Below are 17543 nucleotides of genomic sequence, written 5' to 3'. Positions count from 1 at the left end.
TATTTCTACTGTTTCCGAAACCCCCATGATGACATCACGCACTTTCAGACTCTGGACACATGAAGCTCTCAAACATGAGGTGGGACCAGGTACTGGCCTCTTCATATCGGATTCAAATTCCACCAGAATAGAGAGCTTCGTCATTTGAATGGCTCTTTAGAAACAGAGAGGATGTTCTATTTTGAAGCACATAACAAATTTTTCTAGTCAGAGAAGTTCCACATAACTCACCAAAAAATACATTTCCTTGCCCGCTTTAATAATCTGAAACAGCTGTCGCACATGTTGCTTAAAAAATTGCTGGAGAAACTCACTGCATTTCTTCAATCCAAAGTCTACCCATTCAAGATTTTCAGACGGCGTCAGGCTGTAATGCCCACTGGGTCATCCCCCCCACCCAAAGGAACAGGTCGAACTCAGAAAGCCAAAAGTGACCCGGGGGCCTCAGATGCTCTGCTTTGAGATACAGAGGGCTCCGTGCCATGGTTAGGAAGGCACTATTCAACCACGGGAGTGAATGGACTACGCAGCAAGGTTTGGTCACCAGAACCCAAGAGGTCCCCAGCCTGGAGCTACCTTCCCTGAAACACTGCTTCAGGGATTCTGTTCCGTCATAAACACACGTCCTCTGTCACCCCACGTGACAGCTGCGTGAGACAACGACACAAATCAAGAGTATTTATTGTTCTTGTTAATGAAAATAAAAACCACAACTGCTTTTCGTCATGGGATCGTGAACGTGGTTGGATGTGGAAACAGGTGCAACTGACACACACTCGGAAAATCCGCTCAAGTCGGGGCCGCGCCACACTTTCCTACAGCGAAAACTTAAGAAGGGGGAATCGTCAGCCGTATTTCTTCCTCATTCACCGTTCCCTCCTTTCCCTCCCTCTGCATCATCTCAGCTCCGTGCAGTGGCATCTTTATCCTGGGTGGGGCTTCATCCACACGCCCAGCGGGACACGGACATCTTCATTCCGGTGGCCCTTAGCTCTGACTCACGTGGGCAAGGCTGAGCTCCCCAAAACACCGATTTCTTCTCACTTAGTGACATCTCTTTTTTTGAAGATGTGATTTATTTACTGAGAGAGCGAGAGAGAGCGAGTACACACATGCGAGTTGGGGGAGGGGCACAGGGAGAGAGAGAACCTCAAGCCGGCTCCGTGCGGAGCGTGAAGCCCGACACGGGCTCAACGTCACAACCTGAGCCGAAATCAAGAACAGACGCTTCACTGACGGACACACGCAGGCCCCCCTCGCTTCGTGGCATCTTGACCAAAGCACCATGGTCAGCCCAAAGAGCTAATCCAGAAATCTGGGAGTCACCCTGTAGACATTGCCTATTTGCCTATCAAACACTTTCCTTCTTCCTCTCAGTATCCTTCATACTCAAACTCTCCCTGGACTGGTTTGGAACCCCGTCATTTCCCATCTAGCTTGCTGGTCCTAGATGGGGATGCCCCCCGCACTCAGCCATCATCTCCCTGCAGCCAGAGGGAGTTCTCTCAGAACTCGCGTTTAAAGCTGTCCGGTACAGCCGTCACAAGTATATTCAAATCATCCACTTACACACGGAGCCCTTCCTCACCTGCTCCTGACCACCTTACAAGACAGCGGCATCTCCCATTTCAGCATCTTGAATGTCCCGCAGTTGGACAAATGCCCACCCCCCACTAGTTCGTGCCTTTGCACATGCTGATCTTCTGCTAGAAATGAGCCAGCCTCCCTCCTGGTCAAATTCCCCTATCAAAACTCAGCACGACCAATGCTTCTGCTGGCGACCATTCTTTGACCTCTTCCTTCTTTCCTCCTTTGGATGCTCATTCATTACGTCCCGAGTACTTTCACCACTCACGGTCACCCTGAGCAATTGTCAATGGCTTGCTTGTGTCCTTCCCCAGCAAACTGGGAGGTCTTGGAGGGGCAGTGCCTTTCATTCATCTAATCTTTCAAGGAACAATTACTGTGAATGAGAGTAATTTTGCATCCTTGGAGCTTAGCACTCAGCCTGGCACACAAGCAGGGCTGCATCCAGGTAGACAGCTGTGGGGGGGGGGACAAATCCACCAAATAAATTCATGCTTTAACTGGGTTCTAGTGCTCTATGTCCACTATGTACTACATAAAAAAACTACTACAGAAAAACCTACTACTACACACACACACAAAACCCTGCTTGCCATCATTATCCAACTAAACAATTTTAAAACATTTTTTTTAAAGATTTTATTTATTTATCAGAGAGAGAGAGAGGGAGAGAGCGAGCACAGGCAGACAGAATGCCAGGCAGAGGCAGAGGGAGAAGCAGGCTCCTGCCGAGCAAGGAGCCCGATGCGGGACTCTATCCCAGGACGCTGGGATCATGACCTGAGCCGAAGGCAGCTGCTTAACCAACTGAGCCACCCAGGCATCCCAAAACATTTTTAAACAATTAAAAAAAAACCATTAAGCATTCACGTTGGCTGAAAACTAGATGACAACAGATAAGTCAAGTTCTTACTGAAGTCAAGCTCTGAAATTTAGAAGTGACATTTCCATTTAATTTGAATAAATTTTTGATTAAAACTTTCCCCTTGTTGAAAGGAATCTGACCCAGAAGGAGACCCAAAAGAGAGGCAGGAAAGGAAGAAAAAAGAAATTGTAAAAGCAACATTCCTAATTGACGCCATCGTGTGCCGATGTGGGAGTAGCCACTCAAGAGCATGAATGTTTGGTGAAGTTTAAAAATACACAGAGTCAGCCAGATGGTTGCAATCATCTCTTGGCAACACCGGTCCCGATCTCATGTGAAAAAAGGCCCCTGAAAAACCGCACGGCTTCCAGCTCTTCCTGGTCCGAGGCCCATGCCCAGGCCGCCGGCCATCCCGTTTCCAGGCCATCCCGGTCCCCGAAAGAGGCCGCTGTTACTCGACACTGGTTGGGATGGGACGGAAATGAATCCAAAACAAGTCTGCTTGGGGAACACTCAGCTCCAGGAAATGAGATGCAGATTTAGACGGGCACGTCCAAGACGGTCAAGTCCCTCCCACGTCCGGTCCAGCGACCGTCCGCGGCCCAGGGTCTCCCCTTCACCTGCCGGCTCTGCCAACCCGTCTCTGGCCGGCCGCGGTGAACAAAACCCGCTTCGCAGAAAGCAGCAGGCTCCCGAGTTAACTCAGGATCATCACCAAACACATCTGCGGAGTCGGTGTGGACCGCCCCATCAGCAAAGGGACGGGATTTCGGAAAGACCTAAAAACACGCAAGCTGTGAGGGCTCTTCTGGGCTGACACACACGTTTCATCTTTAGTCACGGCCCCAGCTTCTTCAGGCGGGCTCGTCTGATTCTGGTCTCTGCACCGCTGCTTCGGGAAGTCCGACCGACGACCCGGCGGGCTGGGGGGACCGGAGCACGGGGCCCCCTGGAGCCATCCCCGGCGCCCTCATTGCAGACGAGCTCGGGCGCTCCCCGCGGCTCCCCCCGTGATGTGGTCTGGAACGGCTCCTCCACGGCTGGGGCAGGAGGCTCCCCCACGCAATCGACCCGAAGCGCCACAAGCCCTAGAATGGACACCCCGTGCTTCTCCTGCACCGGCCGGAAACCCAAACTGCCACGCCGCGGAGCCCGCTTGGCGGACGCAGAGCTTACGTTCCGGACAAGGGAAACCTCGTCGGCTCTTGTCGACACTGTGTTTAGACGCTGGGGACATAACAATTTGAAGTGATCCAGGCTCCAGAGACTACAGTAGGGCAGGCGTCCAAAACCGACTCGTCCTCCCTGCTCTCCTCGCCTGGAGGAGCTGCCAGAACTGCCAGGGCCGCGTTCTCACGGCCAGTAGCTCCACAAGGCTGGGAGTCGTGAAAACCCCCTTCCTCCCCCACGCTCCCCCCCTTCCCTCACTCCCCACCCCCTGCCCCTTGGGCTAAAGCCTCCATGTCTTCGCTCGGGCGTTTTGGAACCTTTCTCTCCGCCCACCGTCCCTCCGCAGTCTACAGCACACCACTTCCGAGCAACTCGTCTTGAAGTTTTTACCTCGGGTAAGCTCTCTCTTCCAAAACCTCTCGCAAAGACGGGGTGCTTTCTACACCCCCCAGCCCAAACGCTGCTGACCGACTATAAGCGAATCGAGGTTTCTCAACTTTGGTACTACTGACAGCTCCGTCCACATAATGCTTTGCTGGGGGCTGTTCTGGGCACTGTGGGAGGTCACCACCACCCTTGGGCTCTACCCACTAGATACCATTAGCATCCTCTGCCTTAGCCGGGTAACCAGAAATGCCTCCCGAGAGCACCGTATGTCCCCTGGGGACAGGATCACCTGGTTGACACCCTTAGAGCAGTGGTGTCCTGACCCCAGCCTTCCTGTCCTATCCAACTGGCTCAATATTCCCTAACACACACAGCAGATTCCGTGAGCAGAGCAACTGCCCCCAACTCAGTGAGTCCGTCACACTGAATTCACTCTCTCCATGTCCTTAGCCTTCTGTTCTAACCAACCCTGATCTCTCCTCTCAAGTGTCATTACTGCCCCTCCCGTCCCCCCACACTGGGCTTTTCATGGCCAGTTTGGGCTTTCTAGCCCACCTACAGCTTACCTCTCCCTATCTCTCTCCTTTTGTCCCACAAACACATGCTCTGCTCCTCCTCTCCCTGAGTCTTTAAGGAACTTAACAGGAGCACGTACTTGTCCTCCCCTGTTCTCATGGGTGGTGGGAGGAGAGAGAAGAACAGGGGACTCTCAACAGACCGTCTCCCAAGGAGAGGCCATCAGGGAACAGCCCCTGTGGCAGGAAGCCCACAGAAAAGAGATTCAGGGTGGGGCGTGGGATGAGGTCCCAGGCTGGGAGCTGTAGTGCCGGGAAGTCGCCCAGGAACTCGGGAACCCAGAACCCAAAGTTCCAGGAAAGGAATCCAGCATTAGGGCAGAAGACAGGGGCTCAGGCAAGGCAACTATGTAAAGAGTAGGGCTGCTCTAACCAGGGGTCCGATCCCAAAAGAACCAGTGGCAAGGCTAGGATCATGTGGAACGCCACACTGACGGAGAAGTCCATTCAGTTTCTGCCCTGAAGGACCCAGTTCTGGGCAGGAACTTGATAAATAAACACCTGGTAGTACAGACAATTAAGATATGGGAAGGGTATAGAGGTTCTAGAAGCTTTCACTTGCCGCTTGACTTTAAAACAGTCCTGTCAGATATGGAGGTTATGACATCTGACCTTTCAGAAAAATAAAAAACTGACACAAAGACTAAATGATTAACCCAGAGCCCAAGCGGAGGCGAGTGGAGAAAAGCATGTTCAACTCAGATTTGCCTACCCTGAGCATTTTCTCTCTTTATAGCTGTCTACCCCATTTTAATGGGGCATGGTAATGGCTGGGAGAAATATCTTACTGGGGTCTGGTAAAGTTCTCAGGCAGTAAGGGTGGTCCCCAAGAAGGAAAAAAAGCTAATGGTCCTTTTTAGCACAAGGCAGCGACCCTTTCTACCTGGAGATGGGTCTTCTCATCAGCAAGCTGTGTAACCTGCTAACTCGGACCAGAAAGCCAACAAAGGAAATTATGCAAGATCCAGAGTGTGGGAGAAGACCCATGGGGACTCCTCCGCCATAACACGCCTCAAAGGAGACCACCTATGGCAGAAGAATGTGGCCGAATGCACTTTGAGGATGTGATGAAGGCTGGAAATGCTGAGACAGGAAGATGATCAAGGTGGGCCCCATCTGATCGCAGGGACCCCTAAAAGCTAAGAGAAGTCTTGGCTCCAGACAGAAATGAGAAGGAGGGAAGGAGAGATTTGAAACATGAGAGAGACTCGTCTACCGCTGTTGGTTTTGAAGGTGGAAGGAAGGGAACCCGGGGAAGCTAGGAACAGCCCTCAGCTGACAGCCAGCAAGAAAACGGGGACCTTAGTCCTGTAACTGCACCTATGACTAGTGGGAACAGGAAACAGATCATCCCCTAGAGCCTCCAGAAAGGAGCACTGCCCTTCCCCACCCCGGCTTCAAGTCTGGCAAGACCCTGGTCACACTGTGACCTACAGAACTACAGGACATGACCTGATATTTTCAGTTGCTACAGTTACAGCAATTGTTTATGCCAGCCAGAGAAACCGAATACAGCATCTCTAGTACAAGTCATTTCTTTTTTTTTTTTTTTTTATTTATTCGACAGAGAGAGAGATCACAAGTAGGCAGAGAGGCAGGCAGAGAGAGAAGAGGAAGCAGGCTTCCCACCAAGCAGAGAGACTGATAATGGGGCTCGATCCCAGGACCCTGGGATCATGGCCTGAGCTGAAGGCAGAGGCTTTAACCCACTGAGCCACCCGGGTGCCCCTCCTTCTTTTTTAAAGCTCTAGATGTGCATCGCTCAAAGCGAGGATACAAGGCAGAACACCATGATGTTTCTGACAGGTGCTGGTTTTGTCTCGAAGGGTCACAGCCTGAGGAGACCTAGAACCACCGCCAAGAGCTTCAGCGAGGATAAGAAAATTGAGGGCCTGCTTTATGATAATACAGTTATCCAAGTCTCAAAAGGCAGGCATAAAAGGGCATTATTAACTGAATTGCCCTGCAAATTGGAGGTACAAAACTCTTGTGTTCTTTTAGATCTTCATTCTAGGAAAAAAAAAAAAAAACAACTAAGACCCTATTCACAGGCTTTATTTGGCAAATTAGCTATCAGGTTTAACATCATCACGAAAAGAGGGAGAGAAAAACTTTTTAAAGGTTCTGCTTTTTAAACCATCTGGATAGTTTTTTCCCCCTTCTAAAGGACTGAATTTCCCCTGAATATTAAATGTAGAATAAGAAGAGGGTGAGTTCTGAAATACGCACCTGTGAGACACACATACCCACGAAGAAATCGTAAATCTAGTTTCACATTTCATCATCTACTAGGATGTTATTTCTAATACGTATGGCGTGTGTTTTACAAACATTTCTCACACAACTACCAGGTGCCTGGGAATGTCCTTGGCTCAAGGAAGACAAGGTCGGGGGCACCTGGGTGGCTGTCAGTTGGGCGTCTTCCTTTAGCTCAGGTCACGATCTCAGGGTCCTGGGATCGAGCCCTGCGTCGGGCTCTCTGCTCAATGGAGAGTCTGTTTCTCCCTTTCTCGCTCCCTCTGCTTCTCCCCCTGGCTTGATTCCCTCCCTCCATCTAGTAAATAAAATCTTAAAAAAAATAAATTGAAAAAGCAAAGACAAAGTCCGTCCTTGACAAACCAAGGAAGGAAACTGCTAGGTAAACACAGTTCGGCGGCAGCGTCAAATCACACTCAGTACCCAGGTACGGCAACCTGGGCGCAGGTAGTGGCTCCTCCCCGGGAAGGCGGGAAGCCACGGTCACCCTGGAGATTTCTGACCTTGGAACTGAGCAGAGTTCTCCCAGCACGTGCACAACACAGAAGAGAAAGCCATGTCTTCGTAAACACGTGTGAATGTTACCTTTCCTGAAGAACCTATGGAAAATACTGTAATCTTGAGACTTAGTGTGAGCAGGCTAAGCCGGTCAGAGAGCTAGAATCCCACTGCATTTCTCCATAGGGTTGCTTAAGAACATGTGGCAAACATTAGGTCAATCTGGCAAAAATGACACTTTTGCAACATAAGAAGCAGAGGAAAATTAGGCATTAAACCCGCAAGTAACTCATTCCTCCTCATTTCCCAGCTCTCCTCTCCAGTCTAAGGGTAAATAAATCAGAGAAACAAGAATACTAAGCAGGCCTTGAGTTTCTGTTAGCACCTAATAGCTTGCTTAAAGGCTGACGTCATTCATCAAAATCAGCAAGGTACAGGCAAAATTAAGTGTAATTGTTGAAGAAGAAAAATCACTGAGAAGAACAAGAGGCTTTTAAAATATTAAAAGTTTTTTTAACTTTCATTTTAATTTTGGGTATTTTTCTTAATTATGTTAGTCAACATACAGTATTTCATTAGTTCCCAATGTAGTAAAAAACAAAAAAAAAAACCTATAAATTTGAACTTGACAAGAAAAAAACATATGTAAGCACCTGGGCCCTTTACTATAAGGACTTAGGAACAGATGGATGAAAAGATAAAATCTCCAGGCCAATCTTGACAGATAAACTAATATATGTACTTTAATATCAAAAAGTAATTACATATTATACAAATGATTTTTTGAAATGATATCTAAATATTACTCTTATAATACAGATACAGTCATATTTCACAAAGTTTGAGAGAAAAATGTGCATGCCTGCTTTTTATGGCCATGTCTCCCTTTGAAATAGCAATCCTACAAATAAGAAAGATGGGTTGCTTGAATCCAAATATTCCCCTGGAGGGGCTCCAGAGCCAGGAAAAAAAAATGTGAACATCCATAAAAGGAGAAAAATCAAGAAAAGGAGACAAGAGCTGGACCTCAAGGTACTAGTACTTGCGAATCCACATTCCCCATCCCACCCCACCCCTCCCCAACCCTTAACTGAGGAAGACAACCTTTCTGGTGACTTCTTTGTAGAACAGAACACTTAACAAAACAGAATGCACTCACCAGAAGAGATCAAATTGCCCTTCAAAGAAAGTATTCCCCTCTAATAAAATCAAGGCAATAAACATGCGAACATGATTTATTGGGCCACATTTCTAATTTGGCAAAACTCCCGAAAACACAGGTTTACTTAGGTGAACTGGACAGGTTCTCAAAAGGCAGGAAATACCCTTTGAAAACAAAAATTAACATTCACTCGGACTTGAGGGATTTTTACAGAGAATTCAAGTGGAACTTACATATATTTGATTTCTCTTATATCGCTGGTATAAGTTATGCATGATGGATCCCCCGTGGAGCTCCGTCAAAGTGGCCATGTCATCCACGCCCTCCTCATTCATGGGGTGCATAGCGGTCACCTTCTGGTGTGTAATGGTGCTCTGCTTGTACGTGAACACCTGATGGGCAGAATGAATTCAGTCGTTTAGAGATCAGCAGTGGACAGTCTCCCCAGACATTTCCCACCTTAAAGTACTATCTCAAAAAAAAAAAAAAAAAGTACAATCTCAGCAACAAAATCCTGAACTGGCCAGTAAAGAGTATTACTACAGAGAATGTCTTCATTTTCTCTGTGCCCTTACCTACTTTCAAAGGAAGCGATTATTTGACAACTGCAATTAAATACTCCTCAAAGACGAGTTCGAGCATTAGCCATCCCTTGGGAATCGCAGAAATCATAAAATCGTGGTTCACTTCCCCACGTATTTCTCCAATTGCTATAAATCGGTAACAGTTTAGAAACTGGCTAACCAAACTTCAAGTAGTTTGGCTTCGTTGTGTCATGTCTCACATGGGATCATACAATAGATTTCAAAGCTTCGTCATAACAGCTCGTCCATTCACCATAGAGCCCTAGTTGTTCACATATGCCTCTGTTCAAAGGCTGGAACACATCATCACAGGAATATGTTAAAAATATCCTTAAATCCCTTCTTGGATTTAAAATAAAATCAGTTTGCTTGCTTGACACCTGTCTTCCTTAACATTCCAAAGACCACTGATGAGGACCACATACGTGTGTTAGCGTGAACATGACGAACTCAGATGTGGCTAAGACTGATCACTGAATCTGCAGGTATTTCTAAAATCTACTCAGTGCTTTTTTGTTGCTACTGATTTGGTAGAGGATCCACCATACTAAGTCAGCTGCACCTGTTAAGCAAATTTTGGCCAGCTTTGCATGCAAATTCATGTACATAACAAAATCATTTGATGATAGAGTTTACTCTATAATTATTCATTTTACACTTTTCCAACGTTCATCTCTAAAGAACACAAAGATATAGAGAGGACCTGAAGAACATGGAAAATGCACAGTCTTCACACGCACACATCCTTCCCATGTGCGCATACACACGATGACTTTCTGGAACAGTTTCTGTAGAACCTCCTGATTGGGGAATTCTGTTTTTAAATATTGACCACTTGCCTACATGGCAACAAACAGCATGTTATTGCAAAAGAGAATGACACACACGGGAAGCCAAAGTACCAATCCAATGGTTTTGAGAAGTCATGAAAAATGGCATGTTTTATTTTTCTAGAGAAAAAATAAAACTTCCGCAGTGGCATTTCTGCCACATGAACCACAAGAGTTGGCCAAAACCAGTCTCAGGATCTGCTCTACCCGAGGGCGGAGAGCCGACCTTCTCTTCTCAAGGCCGGCCACGCTCCCCAGCTGCTCCCTGGGCACAGACATCCACCAGGAGATGCGCCAGCCCCAGTGGCCCCGCCTCCTGGCGAGGCAGCCAACCCCGCCACGTAAGGACCCAAAGGGTAGGACAGGCCTGGGAGTGCAGGGTTGGGGGGGTACCACAGCCAAGAAACAAGTATTGAAGGAAAACAATGCACGGGAACATTCAAGAGTGTAGATGTACTTTTAAGACACTGACCTTCTATTCTAGCTCAAACACTGGGGAAGAAAATTAAAGAAACAGATTTAGGCCAAGAGTTGAAGTTGTCTTGGGGCAATCTGGAAAACCCCAGAAGTGAGCAGCTAAAACTCTCTGCTCTTCCCCAGCTTGCTACATGCCAATGATGCCCATCCAGGCAGTTTTTTCTTTTTTTATGTTTTATATATTCACTTGAGAGAGAGAGAGCATGAGCAGGGGAGAAAGGCAGAGAAGGAGGGAGAAGCAGATGTCCCGCTGTGCAGGGAGCCTGAGGCAGGGCCCGATCCCAGGACCCTGACCCCACGTCCCGAGCCAAGGGCAGATGCCCAACCGAGTCACCCAGGCGCCACAAGCAGGTTTTCTGGAAACACTAACCCCTGGGCTGGTACTTGGGTCTTCTATCTCCAATGACTGTAGGGGTAGGGGGGTGGCAAAAGCAGAAGTTTGGCCCCGCAAACCCCCAGCCAGCCCAGGAGTGCAGGGAAGAGTCCTGCGTCCCCTCCCTGCTCCTAGCACACACTGGGGGGCTCTTCTCACACGGCTTGCTCAAAACTCCAGCCAACACAGTGGGTGCAATGGTTGCCCAGATTCCCAGTAAAAGGTTCTTATAGGAAAGACGATAAAGTACCCCGACTGTCTCCTGCTCAGGCCCCCTCCAAGACTCATCATTATCAAGTCTTCCCAATGTGGAAACAACTCTTCCTATTAAATGTCCCTCAGTACATGGAGAATTCCAGAATTTGAGGACAGAAATAATTTAGAATACTAAAATTGTCCTCTGTATTTACATTGATTCTGACTTTTAGAAATAATCACGCACAGCCTACAACACTGAGAGACTAAAAAATTATACACACAAATATTTATGTCATATGTAAACACTGGTCTTTTTCAATGCGCTGGGAATATAAGACAACGTGTGGACTGAAATGCAGAGCTGGGCACACAGCACTGAAGGGGACGGCTACACACTGCAGAGTTCCCCACCTTCGTACACTTGACCTCAGGTTTTCAGGAGCGCCCTGTGCATCAAACGTGGCCACGGGCCCATTTTGGGAGTGGGCAAACCCAGAGAACAGGAACCAGTCCTTCCATGGCCTCAAGGAGACAGAATCATGATTGAAGGAAATAGTTACATAAGCAAGAGACCATGAACAGAAAAGACAGAACCAAGACAGAGGACAGGAGCTGCTCAAAAGACAATCATCTCCAGAAAAGTAGAATAGTAGAGAAAATGTGTTTGTGAAGGCAAGGCCAGGATAACTGTCGCTTCAGAGATGGGTTAATATGTGTAAAAATTCTAGAATGGTGCATGGTGTACTGCAGGTGCTAAGTACGTACCTGATAAGCTAAGGAAATCCATTCATTCACGCCAATATTTACTGACGTGGTCTAAGCATTGGAAATATAGCTTACATTCCAACAAGGGGAAGAAAATACAATCAAATACACACATAAATATCTAGCATGGATGGGGACAAATGTTTATGAAGACATGAATGAGAGTAAAGGGACTAAGTACCATGTCTGGTATAAAGGGTTCCTTTATACCAGATATGAGGATAGCCTCACTGATAGGGTCGTATCGAAGCAGAGACCCTACGGAAGCAAGAGATGGAACCCTCCCCCTGCATTCAGTGTCTTAATGTGTAGCGGTTGAATAAGCACCTGACTTAATTTAGAAAGATTTCAAAGGATTACAGAGACCCACAATCTTATTCAAGAATTCTTTAAGGAGAGTCCCTCAAAGCATCAAAAGTCATCGGTATGTGCAACAATTAACAGAATATTAGTTACACAAAATTAATCCCACATGGCAGGAAAACTCTAGGTTTAAAGAATGGAATTCTTTTTATAGGAATTTTTGGGGGAACAGCCGCCAAAATACAGTAACAAAATATATTCCGTAAAAACCCAACTCAGAAAAAAAAAATGGAGTTACTTTAACGGAGCATATACTAGGAGAAAGGTGGTAAGGTTAAGTAGTGGAGGAAAATATGGAAGATTAATACACAGGAAACCAATTTAGAGAAAACTCAGCCTCAGAACAAATAGCTCCTGTTACAGAAATACAAGCCACTGGTCACAAGACGGACTGGATTAAGCATGGGAGCAGAACAAAGGAAACCAATCAACAATATTGGAAAAATGACTTGGAAGACTTGTCTAATGCTCAGTCCACTTCTACATAAGCTCAAAAGGTGTGGTGTCAATTAATTAAATAAAAAATAGCTGAACCACTGTCAATCCACTTTTATGTTTAACCTTAGGAAAGGACAGCACCTATTTTGCAAGGAAACTCCCACCACGTAGAGGCTAGAGTTCCTATAACAAACAGTTTTAGATATTCACAAGACTTCTCTTATTACAAGTCATTAGAAGCCCCAGTCCTAACATTTAACTGTTCCAATTGGAGAGAAAGGAAAAAGAAAGTGACCCTGTCATGTCCTCCCGATGGACAGATGGGACAGAGGGTGTTCTCAATCTGGGCAAACTCCTCTCACTGGATCCTAGAATTTTTGCTAGAACATTCTCAGGCCAGCGCCCCTGCTCTGCTCCTGGACCTGGGGCTACGTCTGTAGACATTTCTGGTCATGAGAACCAGGGGAAGAGGAGGGTGCTATTAGCATCAGGTCTGGAAGGGCCAAAAATGCTGATACACATCACAGAATTATTCAGCCCAAATGTCAGAGCGCCATGTTGAGACAGCATGGTCTAGAAAGACCAATGGACCAGAGGTCTAGGTAAACACCAGGAAAAAAAAAAAAAAATGATGTAAATGAGCCAATGCCTATAAACAAAACCTTTCACAAAATATAAAAAAATCTAGAAACAAAGAAAAACATTGAAGAAAGGTTAACCAAAGGTCATATTGATATTCTGCAATTAAGTTTTTGTTCTTCCTCATTTGACCTGAGGTGAGAGGGTGATGGTGGGTGAGGATGAGGACTAGGCATTGGCGTTGGCTTTTATCTATTTTCTACTTGTACTGTATTATGGTCAGATACTATGGTCCAGGTCTTTCTACTTTGTTCCTACCCTGCCCAGGGCAGCTGTCCCAAGTCTGGGCCACAAGCATCGCTTCTCCTTGAGATCTCACCCCCAAGGTGACCCTCTCCGGGAGACGGCAGTGTGGAGAAGGATACCATGCCAGTTTCTTCCTTATTCTGTTGTGTGTACCGTCTTCTTAGATCCTAGGACAGCCTGTAACTGTTTATCTAATCCGTCATCTTTCTTGCTTAAAAACCATCTCTGGGTCCCCCACTCTAGGACCCCAGGTCAGTCTCTTTCATCTCATTTGACCACAAACTACAGTTAGAAATTTTATCCTGGGACGCCTGGCTGGCTCAGTGAGTTAAGCCTCTGCCTTCAGCTCAGGTCATGATCTCAGGGTTCTGGGATTGAGCCCCGCATCAGGCTCTCTGCTCAGCGGGGAGGTTGCTTCCTCCTCTCTCTGTCTGCCTATTTGTGATCTCTCTCTGTCAAATAAATAAAATCTTAAAAAAAAAAAAAAGAGAGAGAGTAATGTTTTATCCTGTCAACTACCATACACACAGTTTCATAAAAATACTGGTCTGATGTCTGGTGCATCTCGGTATTTTCTACTCTGTTTCTTTTAAACACTGTCTGTGACCCTCTGAAGCAACTTCACACCTAATATGGGTTGTGAACCATGGTTCAAAAAGTCTACGAGGGCAAGATGCATGCCTACCTTGCTCCCCAGAGCCAGTCTTGGCCCACCATACAGACTCAAGCAGCACAGAATAAACAGTCCTGGGTTTCAAATTGGGTACAATGTATAAGGAGAGGTAGAGTGGGGGTAATGATCAAAACATGGCCTTGGGGGACTGGAGGCAGATCTGGCAGGATTCATTTCTCCTAGATCTACGCCTCTAAGAGCTTAGGGGAAATGGGCAAGGTACTTACACCTGCTCTGGCCTGCGATTTTTTTTTTCTCCCACTAGCAAAATAAGAATGTTAATAACAATAACTCTGACTCATCATGAAAACTAAACAAAATGATGTAGGTAAAAGTCAGAGTGACACAAATGAAGGCTGAATACAAGGTATCTATTCCTACGAAGGGGGAATCATGCGAGGAAGAACATAGAACATTCCAAAAGGAAATGCACCAATCTTCTTTGCAGAGACAGGTAAGCCCAGAATTCTTAGACACGAGCCCAGAGACCAGATGGATGAAGTAGGGAGTGAGCAAAAGGGAGGGGTGCAGAGTTAGTTCTATGGTTTTTAGGACCATCTGAGCCTGTACGTCATTTGATGAAAAACTGATGTACACTTTCTATTCTGATCCCTTTGCACAAATCTGGCTGGCCCTGTTTGGGTTTTCTCTGGATTCAACTTCATTTCCGGGGATGCCTCTCTCAATTTAATTTCCATCTTCATTCGTTGATTGGCTCATGAATTCACGATGGCTACTATGATCCACGACAGAGGCGAAGGCTTCTACTTCCTCCCCTGTGGCTGCGATGAGCAGTCACGGAAACCAAGTATCAGCTTCCGGGATGTTGAGAAAGTAGCTCTACCATAGTCATTTTTAAAGTGAATCGAATCAGTTCGGTGTATCCAGATATGTTCACTGATAGTGATTTTGATAGGACTTTTTTTTTTTTTTAAGGTTAGAAACGTTTTGAACTTTGAGAAAATGGGAAAGATAAAAAAGTTTAAGGAAGGTCCAAAACACCTACAAGCTCGTGATCCATTACTGGAGTTCTGATATATTTTCTTTCAGATTTTCTGCATGTATTTTTAAACTTCTTTGTAATTAGAATTTTTGTTTTGAGGTCATTATAGCTCCGCATGTGTTTGTGAGCGGTCATACAGAAGGATTCCAGATACCCTTTATCTGCTTTTTCTCAGTGACAACATCCCACAAAACCAGGCACAATAGCACAATGAAGCTCTGGACACAGAGTTGAGATACAGAACCTTTCCGTCAGCCCTAGGACTCAGCACGTGGCCTGTTTAAAGCCAGTCCCAATACTGTCTCAGCCCTACTCCCTTCCTAACTTCTGGCAACCACCAATCTGTCCTCCATTCTCTCTAATTTTGTCATTTCAAGAATATGATATAAATGGGATCATACCCCATGTAACCTTCTAGGAGTCACTTTTTCCAGCTTTTGCCTTAAATACATAGTATGGCTATGAACACGTGTGTGTACGTTTTTGTGCAAACCTAAGTTTTCATTTAGATAGAATGAATGCCCAGGAGTACAGTTGCCGGTGTGTATCTGTGCACGCAGACACTGGTGTGTGTTTCTGTGTGCACACATTTTAAAAATAAAACATAGGATTATACTACATGCGTATAAATTAATCGTAATGTAGTATATTTGAAAAAAAAAATATTTGCCTCAAGTGATCTTTTTCTTGACACTCAATTCTTCAAGGTGGAAAGACTGGCTTATGGGGCGTGAACATCCCGTGATGTACTCAAGAGAGCTTTGCAAGATGCCCCCTACCACAGCTGGAGCCACGAGTGTGACTTTTGTCAGATTTTCCTGAAAACTTCTTTTATGAATAAAAAAGTCACGTAGTCTAACATTTAAAAGATGTACATCATTCTTCTATAAAAATCACAATTCCTGAATGTTGCTTATAAATTCCAATTTAAGATCTTCTCTTCCTCTCCATTTCCTTAACTAGCAAAAACCAGCACGTTCTTTACTGTGTTTGAGTGTGTTAGGCTTTCCTTCTGACTGCACCAGCCGGCTCTGGGAGGTGACTTTTTTCTCCGATGTCCACCAGCAGAGGTCAGGGCTGGTGTATCACCCAGGCCTCCCTCACAGGTGGGCAGCAGCCCATGCGAGCAACTTGGTTGCTCTTGGCATTGCTCACTGAATGGTCTCCACGGGCAGATGTACTGTCCACAGATTAGCTTCCTGGTGTTTTAGATTCTCAGACTCTTAATCCTATCAGTCGGCCTGTAAACTCCACAGTATCATCAGACGGATTTGTGCTCCGTGGTTAAGGTCTACTGCTCAGGGGCAGCCCTGCCGGGACCTCCCATCCTCACTGGGCTGTGTGCATCATCGCCCATCCGCTCGGTGGGGTGCGGCTGGTGCACTGGAAGGCAGAAGGAAACCCTCCATTTGAAGGACAACAGTGTTGGTAGCGAAGATTCCTAGAAGGGATTCAGGCTTAGTTTTCTCATGGTGTTTCTAGGAGTTTGGACTCATTGAATCAGGTTTCGTACTGAGATTTCTTCTGTTTCTCTAGAAAAACAATTGCAGTGTCATGCTTGACATGAACTGTTTATGAGTAGGAAGAGAAATGTCTGCCCCCACCGTAGCTGCTTCTGCGGGCCCCAGTTCCTTCAGGTCAGAGACCAAGTGTCACTGCAGGGCACAGGGCCCCTCATATACACACACCTTGCCCCACACACTCCCCACTTAGCAGGTGCCCTGCATGACCTTGTCTTTGTATCTGCTCTTCCCTTCCACGTGGCTAGTGCCCACCATACCCAGGGAATTGCCTCTGTTCTAGCCACCCAGGTGGAGATTACCCATTTATGTTTCTGATCTCTCGGAGATCGCTAAGCTCTTGGAAGGACGAGCCATTTAAATCACTGTTGTATGACCGGAATCCAGCTCACAGTCTGACACCAATGGCAAATGAGGGAACTGGAGAGGGTAAATAAATGAATTCAAAAGGCTATCTCTGAACTGGGGTCCCTTTAGGTCTGACTCTAACACGTGTGCTTTTCCACAATCCCAAGGAATTCAGTGCTAGTTGTGCTGTGTGCCATTGCGCAGGTTTCCTAACCTCTCTGATCCGCTGTGACTTCATTCTCAAAACAATGAGCAATACCGTTTCATCCCCTGCCTGGGAATCAAATGAGGGAAGATCATCAGTGTGTCTGGTACACACCGTAGGCCATCACTAATGCCCTGTCTCTCTCTCCAGCCCTTTGCTTTATTTTGGTTCTGAACCCAGAGGCCCTGAAAACCTGATGACAATTTAAATGGCTTAATCCCACAAACCAGTTTGTCTTTGAAATAGAAAATATCAATCTTTTATCTGTATTCGGGTGTCTGTTATCTAGCAAACTCAGCAGGTAGGCTTAAGTAGCAGAACATTGATATAAAGATGATTTTAACCCCCTGTGCCATGTAACTGAGATGTTAAATCTGACAG

At 46.3% G+C, this 17543-nt stretch overlaps 1 protein-coding gene across 2 annotated transcripts in view; it reads right to left on the bottom strand.

The window, feature by feature from the left end:
* The window catches only part of MYO10 (myosin X), a 213488-nt gene that overhangs the window by 114091 nt on the left and 81854 nt on the right, over positions 1-17543 (bottom strand). For both annotated transcript variants that reach the window (XM_044233626.1, XM_044233636.1), the window contains exon 3: positions 8734-8892. In XM_044233626.1, the coding sequence (XP_044089561.1) occupies positions 8734-8892 (159 nt within the window). The remainder of the gene's footprint in view (positions 1-8733; positions 8893-17543) is intronic.

The sequence above is a fragment of the Neovison vison genome, chromosome 1 (assembly GCF_020171115.1).
Source record: "Neovison vison isolate M4711 chromosome 1, ASM_NN_V1, whole genome shotgun sequence".
Classification (NCBI taxonomy): domain Eukaryota; kingdom Metazoa; phylum Chordata; class Mammalia; order Carnivora; family Mustelidae; genus Neogale; species Neogale vison.
This window is presented reverse-complemented; position numbering and strand designations above follow the sequence as displayed.